The 14,451-nt window shown below is 38.2% G+C and overlaps 1 protein-coding gene across 1 annotated transcript in view; it reads left to right on the forward strand.

Moving 5' to 3' along the window:
* Positions 1 to 2,765, forward strand: part of LOC148651894 (BMP/retinoic acid-inducible neural-specific protein 3-like) — a 49,539-nt gene extending 46,774 nt beyond the window's left edge. The window contains exon 8 of the mRNA XM_088598176.1: positions 208 to 2,765. Coding sequence (XP_088454302.1) covers positions 208 to 1,324 — 1,117 coding nt within the window. The 3' untranslated portion in view covers positions 1,325 to 2,765. The remainder of the gene's footprint in view (positions 1 to 207) is intronic.
* Positions 2,766 to 14,451: the final 11,686 nt, after the last annotated feature.

A 14,451-nucleotide genomic window follows, 5' to 3' on the forward strand; every position in this document is an offset into this window, starting at 1 on the left:
TGTTTAATTCAGGCAGTCCCAGTTGCATCTGGGTGTCATGTGTATGTATCTACAGTATGTAGGGTCAACCTGTTTTTCCTAACAGAAGCACCGTGAGACTTGATTAAGAGATGACAGCTGCAGGATTCAGAAAGCAATGTATTATAAAAATAACTGGAGTGTATTCATAGTATGCGTATTATTTTCCCTGTTCTGTTTCTCATGCAGACCGTTAACCTACTGGCTGAAGAAGGTGCAGTCCCTTCTGTACTGCAGTGAGAACAACCTTTCAGGCACCTTCAACGAGGAGCTGCAGAGCTGTGCCTGTCCCATGGAGCAGGACTCCTGTCAGGGGATACTCCCTTGTGTAGTGGGGGACGGCGCTAGCTGCTCGTCCTGTGCCCAAGAGAACCCAGCGCTCTGTGGCAGTTGCAATCCTGGCTACGTGCTGATTCTGGGTTCCTGCCGGCCTGAAGTGTCAGATTCCCCAGAACACTACCTTGGCCTGGAGACAGACTTCCAGGACCTGGAGATGAAGTATCTCCTGCAGAAGCACGACAGCCGCATTGAGGTGCACGCCATATTCATCAGCAACGACATGAAGCTCAACAGCTGGTTTGACCCCTCCTGGAGGAAGCGCATGCTGCTCACTTTGAAGAGCAACAAGTACAGGTCCAACCTGGTCCACATGCTCTTGGGACTGACCGTCCAGATCTGCCTGACCCGGAACAGCACACTAGAGCCCGTTCTCTCTGTCTATATCAACCCTTTCGGAGGCAGCCATTCTGAGAGCTGGTTCTTGCCCATTAGTGAGAACCATTTCCCAGACTGGGAAAGGACTACACTGGACGGCTTCCCACAATGCACCAACTGGACCTTGACGCTCGGCAACAAGTGGAAGACCTTCTTCGAAACCGTCCATATCTATCTGAGGAGCCGGATCAAGACTACCAACTCCAATGGCAACGAAACTACGTACTACGAACCCTTGGAATTAACTGATCCCTCTCGGAACCTGGGATACCTGAAGGTCAACAGTGTCCGTTCCTATGGGTACAGCATGCCCTTTGACCCCGAGGCCATCCGAGACCTCATCTTGCAGCTGGACTATCCCTACACACAGGGCTCCCAGCACTCTGCTCTGCTGCAGCTGCTCGAGATTCGGGACCGCGTGAACATGCTGTCCCGCCAAGGCAAGCAAAGACTGGACCTCTTCTCCTGCCTGTTACGCCATCGACTGAAGCTGTCGGCCAGCGAGGTGGTGAGAATCCGCGATTCCCTGCAGTCTTTTGCAGCAAAACTCCCCCATGCCGTGGATTACGAGTTGGCCAAACTATGCAGTTAGCTGCCACAAGGAAATAGAGCATTTCGTTTTGTGCTGTCAGCTTTAGGCTTAAGGGCTTGGGGGGGGGTTCTTAGCAGGGTAAACTTAAAACACGTCTTAAAGTACTTGCCGAATGTGAATAGGTTTTAAATATTGTGATCTTTACAAAATGGACCTCTGGTTTACATTTTGAACAAAGGTGGTGTGGCCATTGTCAGTGCATTTGTAGTGAAAAGGTACTACAGTAAATGATGTTTTTTTCTGTTCATTTTAAAGCTGTTTGTAAACATGGTGTAAATTAATAAAACCAATATGATTGTATACAGCTTTTGCAGGGTGATTCCGCAGTGACTGGCTACACATAGCAGCGTCTGGAAGGGTAAACATTTTTGCAAGCACTCTTAAGAAAGATCTTCAGACTGCACTGCCAGGCAACCCATTGTAAGATGACATTTACATGAGAAACCTACGGGATCATAATGCTTATGGCATTGTGAACATTCAACTTCACGACCATCTCTAGTAGTTTAGTGTTGTATCCTCCTGATTCAACCTTGAATTTTGTTTAATAGTAATTGTTATTAGTGAATTTTAACATAGCTTACTTTTTTAGCAACTGTACAGGTAGTATATTTTGATTGTTTTAATAGCACCCAGGCAGCAAGATGGACCAAGTGGTTTCCTGTACTTCTAACGACTATGTTCTTTATGCTAGCTTTCTGAGTAATATTCTTCTAATGTTTATTTCTGGATTTTTTTAAGAAGTTTTCTTTTACTGATATCCATTTTATCCTGTATTTCTACAATTCCAATAGACTATATTGTTTAATACGTGGACCTCCTAAATTCACAAGATAAAACCATACTGTATATTAATGGTTATGTCCTGTATATTCACCTTATATTCAAAAAGTAAAATTATATTAGCAGAAAGTCCGATGAAGCAATTCAGTGGTAAAGAAGTGTGGCCTTCCAGACCCCCATGCTGTATTGGACAGATTTATTTTTCTGTAATGCAAACTCTTTAAAACCCAAGGAGGATTCCTAAAACCACCTCAGTTGGTGCAAAACGGGGGATTTGAGTGTTCAATATGGATATTTAAGTCTAATAGAAACAAAAGTTATTTCCTACACACCAGCATTTCATTACGAGGATCAGTATAGTTGTACAAAATCCAGTTTCAAGCAGTGCAAACAGGATATTGTTGAAAGTAATCAAAATGTCATTTTCGTGCTCGATGCTCTGTGATGTGTGCCTAGAGATGGTGTGAGTATCCGGTTAGCATTCTCTTTCTATATTGCCAGTAAGTTCTTGCCTTTAACCAGGCACCCATCCCACTACCTTCAAAACTTTTTTTGTTGGCAGTGTTGAGCTTATTTTCTATGTTGATTTATATGGTTATTGACAAACATGAGACACAAGGACTAAATCAATAATAATAAAAAAAATCTGTCCAAACAACTCTGTGCTTCCTTTTTTCCCCCCCTAGAGATATCATCATTCAGTTCCAGTCATGTTTTATATTTCTGCATGAACTGTTTTATTAGACTGCATATCTTGGGGAAAAAAAAGTCACATTTCCCAAGATTGAATGTGCAGTCAGTCAAGGTTCACAGCTTTCTGGCGTCCCCTTTACTCGGTTATGTTTTTGCAGTTATGCTCTTTGGAGCTTTGAAGATAACAGAAGCCTTTCATGCTTTGAAAAGTGAACAAACGGTCAAAGTGCATGAACTGTAGTTAAATGCACCAGCTATTCTGCAGCCAATAAGAGGCCATATAAAGCCACAAGCAGCTAGTTTCATGACCATTTCTTTCTTATTTTAGTGCATGTTTAGACTGAAAACCCTAGAATTTCTGCCTAGCCCCATGTTGGAGGAAAAGCTAATTGAGAGATCCAATCCATCTGAAAAAGGTACTGAGGAAGGCTCTGCTGGGAGAGTGAAAAAAGTTTTAGGCTAAAGCACAGACTGTTGAGAGCATGCGCCAAAGATACGTCACAAATGAGTTTAAATGAATGGACCTCCTATTCACAGCATGGCTGTATTTTCACTAAAAATCTTAAAGGCCTTTTGCGTAGAATAGTTATTTTCTGTGACAGAACAAATGGCAAAATTACAAAATTCATTATAAAAGCTTGGAAACTCTATGCACAGGGAATAGAACAGACAGTATTGTTAATTATTCTCTTACATTTTTTATCCCAGACGGATAATGTTTTACTCTTTAATACATATCTTAGACATTGATAAGGTAGTTGTCTGAATGTAATAGCATTCCAATTACATGGAAAACCGTGCAGCTGGGAGGGTGTGTGGGATAATAAATCAACTGGTAATACTTGAAAACAGTATGAAATATACTTGTTTCTTTTAAGTATTCTTTGCTTTGCATTGTAGAGCTGTGAAAACAAAATCCCTAAGCAGACTGATGCACTATGCTGGTGGTCTTCTTGTGTGTACCTGTGGAGGAAAGGGGTACTAACAGGTGCCACAACTTTGTATTTCAAAAGCAATGTAAGCAAAGGTGACCTAAGGGATGCAAAGGAGCATGAAAGGGAGGACTTATGTTTAGAAAGTGAAGGGGTATTGATTTTATATCCTTTGGAAGTGTGAACAAGGGAGTACAGGGACCACAACACTTCTTAAATAGTTCAATAAACTCCTATTTGAGCTTGAGCTGAACTTGGAACTAACTGCTCTATGGGTACACTGGCTCAGTCTTTAAAAAATATTGGATGCTTGTCTTTGAAGTTTAGAGAACTGATAGTTTACCCACTTTTTATGATCAATTGTATTTTTTTCAGTAAGAATAGAACTATTTTCTGCTTGCACCACAAGATGTCAAACAGCCTGCTCCTGAAAAATTGATCTGAAGACTAAGTAATCAACGCTTCCACTATCTCCTCCTGAAGGACATTCTACAGTGAATGTATTTGAACTCAAATTCAATAACACTAGCAATTGGTGGTTCAATCTATACATCAAATGCCATACATTGATACAAATGTAAGTTAATTTATGAAGGTTGGAGAAGATACTTGAATACTTGATACTTGGAGCTACAAAACCGTTTTAATTTGACCACAGATGAAGCCAAGGCTACATTAATTGTTCTCAAATGCAATATATTGTAGATTAAGCTTTGTAAAAATCACAGTTTTGTTAAAATCAAGATTTGTTATATAATAATCATAAGACATTTAGTGAACTGTAAAATTGCAGCAGTTTCAGATCCATGCAACTCTTGCAGGCTGATGCCTTATGAATGGACAGATGTAAGTTTTATTAAATAAGGTTAAAACATACAGTAAACACTGAAGACTATTGTTGTAAGCCTTATGCATATATGGTACCTAAACTACATATGAACATGAAATGAGAGGAGGCTAATCAGTCAATCTGATCCATTTGGATTTAGAAGCTAATTGATTCAAGGAATTCAACCAGCTGCTTCTTGGAAGAAGCCATGTACAGCATATCAACTCCAACAACATGGCTAGGTACCCTGTTTCAAACATCCATAACCCTTTGAATAAAAAAGTGACTCCTCTTGGTGATTTTAAATGCACATTTTCTTAATCGTTTAAACATTTTTTCCATACATTTTCCTCCCTATGTTACCCCCCATTTAATATGACATTAACTACAGAATGAATAACATTTTGGGATATACTGTATACTGTATATACAGTACTATGTGTATTTTTGTTTTTATTGACCTCATACAGTTAGCCTTTTAGTTTTAGCTATGAAGTTCACAAGGCCTTAATCGTGATGGATGTAACACGTTTGGAGGAAAGTACAAATATACCAGGTAAACAGTTTTCAACAATGACTTATTGTTTTTCTGAGTTACACTATACTTACAAATCCAAATCTGCTTGGCAAGATGCTGAAGTGTGATGTTCAGCAGTTCTACCACACCAGAATCAATAGTAACAGGATTATTCACTTTTCAGAAGCAGTATTTTATTTGCCAAATTGCACAGCTCACGGAAAAGAGAGGACAGAAATAAATTAGAACCTCTGGAATGTTGTACAAACATAAGACATTCTGACCAGTTCACTTCTAATAGACCACTGGGCTGCCAAATTGATACACACATATGTGTTAGGACAAATATTGTTTTATTTAGTACTTCAATACAAGTTCTTCTTTCATTTAAGTCAGTTCATGAGTTTACAACTTTCCATTACATGATATAAAATGGAGGGAACCTTATACAACCCAGCAAGAAAGTTTCTCAGCCCATTGGGTGAAGGTGAGGGGGATATCTACTGTACAATACTGTCTATTGATATATATATATAGTATAAACTGTATAGGTTATCAAGGCAATGTAGGTTAGAGACTGTAGAGTATAAAGGAGTAGCACTGCCCGATGTTGGGTGTTGGTTGTTGGGCATAGTTCTCAGTGTTTTCAAAATGAGTTGTTTTTTGGTGCCTTCAATGCAATGCAAATGTATGTTGTTCCTTGTTCCATGTTAAAGTATGCTCAAATAAATAATGATTACCTGTTAAGCATGATTAATAATAAAATATAACTTGGAGGTCTTTACTCAGTATTCATCCTGCTGGATTATATCAGTGATTCTGTTTAGTACATACACGGATAATTGGGAAGAATGTGGGGTAGTGAATTCTAAACTACCACACAGTCAGAAATAGCTGGTCCAAAGTGCATCTTATGTTCCTAATTTTTAAAAGAAAAGTCAGCAGTCTTCATAATCCATAATTTTTAAAACATTATCTTAAGCAAGACCAGTAGATCTCAGGATGTTTTACTGTAAACTGTTCATGTACTGTATATTGTACTTGGGGGTATTCTAGTGAATAAGTAATATAAGTATGCTAACACTAATATTTGACAATTTGATTTGACAATGAAATACCCCCAATATTTTTTCAATTAAACCAATGCGACAGATGTGTGTTTTTGATTATTGCTGTTTGCATTTGATAAGTATGGATGGGGGCTTTGAATCTATATACTGTATATATTAAATTAACTTCAAGTTGTGCTTCATTTAGAATGTGCTCTTTGAGGAACCCTGTAGTGTAGTGCAACTAGTAAGGTCACTTGTATGGACCTTAGATTGAGGCCTATAATGCAGACATCAGCTGTTGGAGCCTCAGTCATCAAGGGCAAAGTAATTTTGTTACAATGATGCTACTTCTTCCGCAGGACTTTCAGCGTGAAAAAATGGAAGGTGGCTTGAGGATCTGCACTTTGGAAGAAAACGACCTCCTCTTTGCTTGTGTTGGCATAGCACATGGATGGTAGCCATGAGGATAGTTAACCGTAGAACAGGTGATTATAAAAACAGGGGAGTGAGGGAGAAGGGGAACCTGAAAATAAAAATATCTGGGGATCCCATTTTTTTATCTGAAATGCAGCATGGGCTGCCCCTGCAAACCTCATTCAGCTAGGGTTTCATTCAAGTCATCGAGATTAATGAAAGCTCTGTTTTTATGATTGCCTCCGTAATGTGAATGGACAGTGTATCCATGCCTGGTGAGCTGTGGCTGGAGTCGGTTTTTAATAAGGGAAATGGGCTTTGCACTGGTAGAGAATTCCAGGAGAAGAAAGGTACCATTTCATTCCTTCAGCAAAAATGTTTTTGAAATTGTGTTTTTAAAGTTAAATTATTATTTGAGTAGGTCAGAGTTTGTAACCTTCCCTCTAATGTCCTCTTTGTATTAAGTCCCAGGCATACTGTAGTTCCTATATTACTGTTTTATCCTGATATTATACTTCAATTAAGAATGCCTTTCTCTGCGCTCACAGAGAGCATGTGCTTCCGTGAAAGCATTCCTTGACCACACTGACAATTGTACTTGTCCTGCAGCTGTTGCTTTGGGTGGTATATATTCTCATATTTCACTCCTGTCTAGAAAATATCTTGGCACTGAGATGGTTAAAAACGTAGCTCATTTTATTCCCCCTAATGATGGTGGAGCAACAGCTGGAAGGAAGTAAACAACTGAACGTATCAATTAGGCACTGCAATCTCAAGCTTATCATTACCTCTTCAGAAGGACCACTGATAGAGTGATAGCCATTACCATTAATGACAAGATTCCAATTAGAGGTTTTTTGTTAATATTTTATTACTCAGCTAGATAGTACATCTAGTGAGTCCTGGCCCTAGTTTGTATTAAGTCCACCTCTAATGAGTCATTGCAAACAATAATGAAATAAATTAGTCCTTCCATAATAGCGCAAGGTTAAATTTAAAGTCAATACTCAGTTACTGGGAGCAAAATAATCGGGAAGGCTGTATTTAAAATCTATGCTGGTGTTGTTCTAACATATTTGTATTACATCCTTGAAAGTCTGCAAAACAAGGTACGAAGGCTGTTCATTGTACACCACTTCTGTTTTCCTTTCTGATATTCCATTTCACTTTGCATACTCCCTGTAAAACATGTGCTGTCCTGATCCCTGTGCTTGTCCAGTGTGTTTGCCAGCCAAGAGTGAGGCCAGCAAATTGTGTCACATCTCTGTTTCTTCATCATTCTGATTATGAAGGTAATATTTTGCTCCACATTTTCCATGTATCACATTGCATTATTACCACTGCAATTTAAATAAATTAACAAAATAACACAAAGCTCTTGAAAAATAGCTCATTGAACCTTAATTGCCCAATCATGGCAAAAGGAAAAGGTGATAATTGCATCTTTTTTCAATACAACATACCTCACCTTGGCTGATACTCATTCACCTTGTATAAAACAATTTTGTTACTTTTTTGGTGGATGTGATTAAGGTTAAGTCAGGTGTAACAGTCCCTGCATTGCTGTATCAGGTCTTTAGAGGAACACAACTTCCAGTAGTCATGTCTGCAGAGCCTTCGTTAAGCTCTAATGGGGGTTACAAACTAGAATGATGTCACTTAGACTTAATTATGCCTGAAAATAAACGTATGCCTTTAATTTGAATCATTAGAATTTGTGTTACAAAGGAAGTTGTCTACTGTCTAAATAAAAGCTATATACAGTAGAAGACAAGGGGAAATAATTATGAGAAGTTCTTCTAGGTTAAACTGTGTGTTAGTTCAGAACAAATTAATTAATTCTGGGCTCTTCTGATAAATGAATTGATATTAGTTTAAGGGGATTAAGTTAAATTGTGTAATAGGATAAATGGCTAATATGCTATGTCCCTTGGCTTAATTGGATTCTTAATAAAACTGTGGTTACAGGCAGCTTGATATGCTTTTACAAAGCACTGGATATACAGTTAGTGATACTTTTAAAACCATGCGTAGAGTAATTATGCTTATAATTAAATTAAATGTAGGTCTGATCCCGCCACATACAGGAATGATCCACTTTAAAGAAAAAAATATTCTTTGGCACACATTGGTGTGCTTATATCATAAACCCTGACAAAGAACAATTAAAAAAATAATTACTATGCTTAACAAATAAAGCACCACCCACTTGCTGTATAATACAAGTCAGTCACTGTACTGCATAAAATCACAGCAATTCAGGTCAAAAGTATTAGTGTAAGTAACTCTATTTGAAAGGGGTTCAAAATGAATTGTAACCGTATTATGGATAGTAATACAAGGTTTTCAGTGCTGCTGCCTCGCAACTCTTGGGTTTGGTTCCAGTTTGGAGTACCTTCTGTGCAGAGTCTAAATAGTCCCTTTCTCCATCTCCTAACTATACACACGTCTTGCACTACATAGTATTGAAATAGCTCCAGGTTCTGTGAATATCACCAGTGCAAGCAGTTTTCTGATATTGCATGGATGGAGTAATTAGGAATAGAAATACATAACAGTCAACCATTTTACTTGGAAATTAAAAACAACCCACCACACACACACCACCAACACACACTTTAAACTATAGAAAAATCAATTAATGATACTTATCTTGTATTTGCCAGTGTGGTATTCAATGCAGCCAAAATAAATTGGGGGTATATTAAGCACAAATTCATTCCTCTTGTTCAGCTGGATGAGAATGAATCACTTTCTGTACAATAATAAATTATCACTTCATGGTTTAGGTCAGTAACTAAATATGTTTTGCAAGAACCTTTTCCTCTAAGGCAAATTGTTACTAAGCTTGCCTTCAACTGTGATAATGAATGAGTTTTGCCTGCAAGGAATGTAATGAATTAACTGAAGTTATTTTATTATTATTCATTTCCACATGTATTTATTTCAGGCTGTGTCACCCATTCTGCCTTTTCACTTAAATCTAACGAGCTGTTATGATAATCTTTTGGGTTTTATCTGAAATAAGGAAAAAAGATTAAGAATTTAATGGCAAGATTAATAATCTGACCAGCCTCTCCAAGAATTACCAAATTCTCTTGTTAAAAAAATCTGTGAGAAATTACATTTTGCATTGTTAAACTGTCTTTTTTTTTTGTTCTTTTGGCATAAAACAAACACAGAAGAATCACATCCGCTCATATGCACATCATATCCACTATACTGTAGCAATGTATTCCTGAGTCCTCTTTCATACATAATTTTGATGTCATCCTGTTTTTTTGTCACGGTTTCCTGGAGCAGATAATTAAAGAATGTCACATTTCAAAATGTGATTGCCACTGACCAGGTTCAATTTTGTACAAAACAGCTCATTATAAGAAATTAGACACAAAACCCAAACATATCTGGAGTTCTTAATGTGACCTATGTGGTTTTTTTTTTATTTAGCATACCTCTCATCAATGAAAGGAGGCCATTAAGTCATTTAAATAGGTTAGAAAGGGGAGCTGTGTCAGCCAACAAGAGAGAGAACAAACGGAGGTTAATTTTTCTGAGTGGAATTATTCTTCTGTTAATCCTATCAAGTCCCCTATCAAGTCCCCTACGTGACAGCAACAAGTTTTGGGTGGAAAGCAAGTTCAGTTACAGCTTTGAGTAGCATTAAAAAAAATAGATTTCACTTTTCTTTTTCTGGAATTCCTGTTTAAGCCTGAATTATTAGCAGTGTACTGGATGAAGTGTGTTCTCCTCTTGATCATTATAGAATTTAGGTGATGAAACAATACTCAACGTAGACCAAATATGGACATTATGACATGAAAGGAAAAGCAGGCCAATTTCTGTGGTCACTTCTGTGTATTAGTCAAAACTGGGTTTTCATCCAAGTGAATGTACTTGTGTCACAGTTCCATTTGCCACTTGGTGAGACTTGGAAGAAATCTCAGTTCACCCCTTCAATTTCCTGTGGATATCAGAATGATACACAGGTGGCTTACAGTGAGACTAACTGCAGGTGTTAAAGTAGTAACCTCCAGAATGTATTTTATAGACTTTTTTTTTAAAGATGACAGAAAAACAGCATATTGCTAGTTTCCCACAGAAACATTTTTAGATATTAGCATAGTATTAAAAATTGAGAAGTGTGTTTCCGAAACCCAACATTATTTGTGTTTGCTTTGAAAGACATTAGCATACTATATGTATGCATGTGCAGCTCTGAATATTCAGAATTAAATTAAAATGCCCTGTGAGAACTGCTGATAATTAGGGGAGTATAATATATTCGGGGGTCAGTATACTAGTGACATCCTTTTTATCAGTGCCCTTGTATACTTACAGTAGATTGAAAATGGTTTAGATCATTTCTCTTATATTCCAAAAAAGATCCTCAATCATAGATCTTTTTCTCAAAGATTACTTGCGTATATTGAACACTCTGTGGTTAAAAACTTAATTTAATGTCAGTGCAGGTAAAATGAATGGATTCTATTTAAGAAATAGAGAAAAAAAATCAGTCTTTGGAATGATCGGCTTTACACTGTGAAATCTGCTGTGCTGCAGTACATCATTAAAACCTGTGAGAAAAATGTTAATGGATTGTTTGCATTTATGCCCAATTCTGAATCCAGGGTTAGTTTTCCTTTCTCAGATTTGCATCGAACAATTATTTTAAAGCGCCTGTTTGGAGTAGACTTCAGGTCTAAGGTCAAACCACTCGGAGTTGCCCGAACCACTGGCTGCTTTTGTCAGATTTGTTTTGTTGTTGAGGGGTACAGGGAAGTTGCATTTTTGTAACACTTCAGGAAAAAAAAATTGGAACTAAATATAATATGCACACCGACCAATTAATTGTATTTTTTGTTTTAAATCTGCTTGGCCATTAGCAGGAAGACTAATGATTGGGCATCCTTCCAGCGAGAGCCTTGATCTTTCCAGGGGAATGTGTGTGGACATGCAAACTCACTTTACGAAAAACCCCTCCATGCTGCAGGAAGCCTGCTAAATGTAGTTGCCAAATACTTCCATCTTAATAATTTCACCTTCCTGCAAGGGAGATAATTAAGCTAATATTTTGTTCAGCATTATATGTAGATGAAACAAAGCATAAAAAGTCCAAAATTAGGAAAATGAAATGCCTTAATATGGGTTACAACCCTCCATAGAACACCATTCAAGTCACACATCTTTAGTATTATATAAAGCAGAATCAATACAAACAAGTTTAATTCATTTCATAAAGGTAAACGTACAGTGTAGTTGTATTCTACTGGTATGTAATGAGGTAGCCCATGGAATAATTTATTCCAAAACAATGCCATTTTTGAACATAATAAGAGGACATTCAACCCATTTAGCTTATTGTGTAGTAAGTAGCCAATTCCTTAAACAATAGAATACATCGGGTATTTAGCTAAAATCATTTAAAATGGATTCATCAAGTATCAGCAGTTTTAACTGTCCATTTCTATGCTCAATAGGTATGGTGATCAAGGAGAGCACATTTTCCTCAGCAGTGGATTAAGGATTGCTCTATTTTTACAGACTTCTTGCAGTCTTCATTTCCTAGCATTTACGTTTTAACTGTCCTTTCATCTTTTTTTTTTATGAGATGGCACCCTGATAACTAAAGTTTGTGGGAGGAATAAGAATTGATAAAACTCAGTTTTGCTGAAATTGAATAAATTAATCATTTCTTCGAAGGGTATAGGAGGAAAATCCATCTCGTAGGCATATCATGTCATAACTGCCTTAAACAAAGATGATAAATGAATATGTCTAGAAGACAGAAACCAAATCTGGCTTTTGGGATAGATAACTAAGCCCACATTAAAGGAAAATAAAAAATAAAAAATAAAAAATGAGCCTACCTCTGAGAAATTACCTTTCATAGTTTGTAACTCTGATAAGATGAATGCCTTGTTAATATAAGCACAGCAGCATTTTTAATGCTTACAGATATGAGATACACAATGCATAACAATGCCGTATAGCTAGTCCTGAGGGTAAATGAGGTAAAGTAAGCAACTGCCCAGAACAGGAGAAAACTTTAGCCCTCTTGAAAGGTATCCCCCCCCCCCCTATTTTTAGAAGTGTACCAAATATTCCCACAATCATATTGACCCCCTCTCACTCTTGTGGTGTCAAAGGGGTTGTGGACACTCTCTTGGGCATGGGCAGGCTCCCAAACCCAGCCCTTTTTAAAGCTCTTTTGGGTTCCTTTTCTTCTTTACACACACTCTCCTTCAAGAGTGGTGATCACACAGGGTAACAGGATACAAGACTCCACCTTCTGTTACTTCTAGTCCCTTTGCTTCAGAATCTCAAGGTGACCAAGTTCATCCTGTTGGCCTCACCGCCCCACACCCACACACCTTAACATCTTCATGCTGAACTCACAGCTGCCAGCACACCTCACTCTGTGCCCAGCCACCACTGCACTATCTCCCTAGAGGGTATAGCTAGATAGACCCCACTTGTTTGCCCCAACACCAATGCATCACCAGGGGGAGGGTCCCTCTACCACACAAGCCACTCTGGTGCACGCACACACACCCTAATCAAATCACAACTCACTCATCCAGCGGACAACGACAGCCCTGCTCTCACCCCCTAGAAAGATGCTGTCCTTTTTAATCTTTCGGGGATCTCATAAAGCTCCGTTTCTTCTAATCAGTCTCCTCCCAGACTGACAGTCTCGCTCTTTTCCCTCACAACTCCATCTGGAAATGGAGTTCTTCTCCAGCCCCCCACGGGGTTTACTACAGCGGCTAATCAAGTCTCAGTTCACTCCTTCAAAGCGGCGCACTCTTCTAACATCGCCCCGTCTACAGCAGTGTCTCACACCCGCTACGGTCATGCTCCAGAGCGGCTCTCTCACAGCAGAGCATCCACACTCGGGAAAGCTAATCTCCCACGTCCTCCCACCGCCATAACTATAGCAAGACCGTTTGGTATCTGTTACATCTTTTTCTCTTTTAAAGACGTTTTAAACCACTCCCACACCTGCCGTTCATTCCACTTATTCAGGCCAGGTGTGGTTTGCACGGCAACGCGTCTCCCTTAATCTGGGGCTCCGTCCCCCACACCAGACACTCCCTCCATTACACCACAATCTACTTTAAAACATGAACAGTTGAGTGAAAGCGTTATTCATTTTTTTTACCAAAGTTTTCAAGTTTTTTAAAAATAATTTTAAAGGTAAGTAAACAATTGCAATACTTTATTCATCCCAAAGGACCAATTTAAGATGGTAGATAATAGTAAAACCATGCTAAAGTTTTCATTTACAAAAAAAGCGATTGATTCATACGGGATATTATATATTATATAGGGGATATATGCGCAACATTGTAGTTTCCTTGTTCAGAACATATTCCTGAACCAAATTAACGGGAACAGTTTCAGAAAAAAAAGGCTGTCTATGCTTGGATCACATCAGATCGGGTACGTGATTTTAATTTATAAGGACTTGTTTACAAAGACTATTCCAGTAAACAGGTAAAACTTGTACACCCACGTTTCCATGCTGGTTCACTGGCAGGGTAGTGTAATGAAAATGCGGTAAAATGATAAATTGATTTAATAAGCAAATATGGACTTTGAAGGCTCAAGAATGTCCCAAGCACTAGAGAGACCTCTACAGGTGTCATTGAGTATCTGCACGGTATGAATTGCTAATTCCCTAGGTCCTCCCACACACAATTACAGGCGGAAAGACTACTGCTCATGCAGCTTTGAAGATGCAGTCTAACAACCTTTTTTAAGTGTCAATATACAGTGGTATATTAATCCGTGTCAACGGTTGTATGCTATTATCAGCTATAGGTTTCACTTTTGCATATTTACACATGGATGTATTCTACAACAGTATTTGGGGTTTGACAGATAATTCAACTTTGTATAAT

This window comes from Lepisosteus platostomus, chromosome 11 (assembly GCF_059453375.1).
Source record: "Lepisosteus platostomus isolate fLepPlt1 chromosome 11, fLepPlt1.hap1, whole genome shotgun sequence".
Lineage (NCBI taxonomy): Eukaryota > Metazoa > Chordata > Actinopteri > Semionotiformes > Lepisosteidae > Lepisosteus > Lepisosteus platostomus.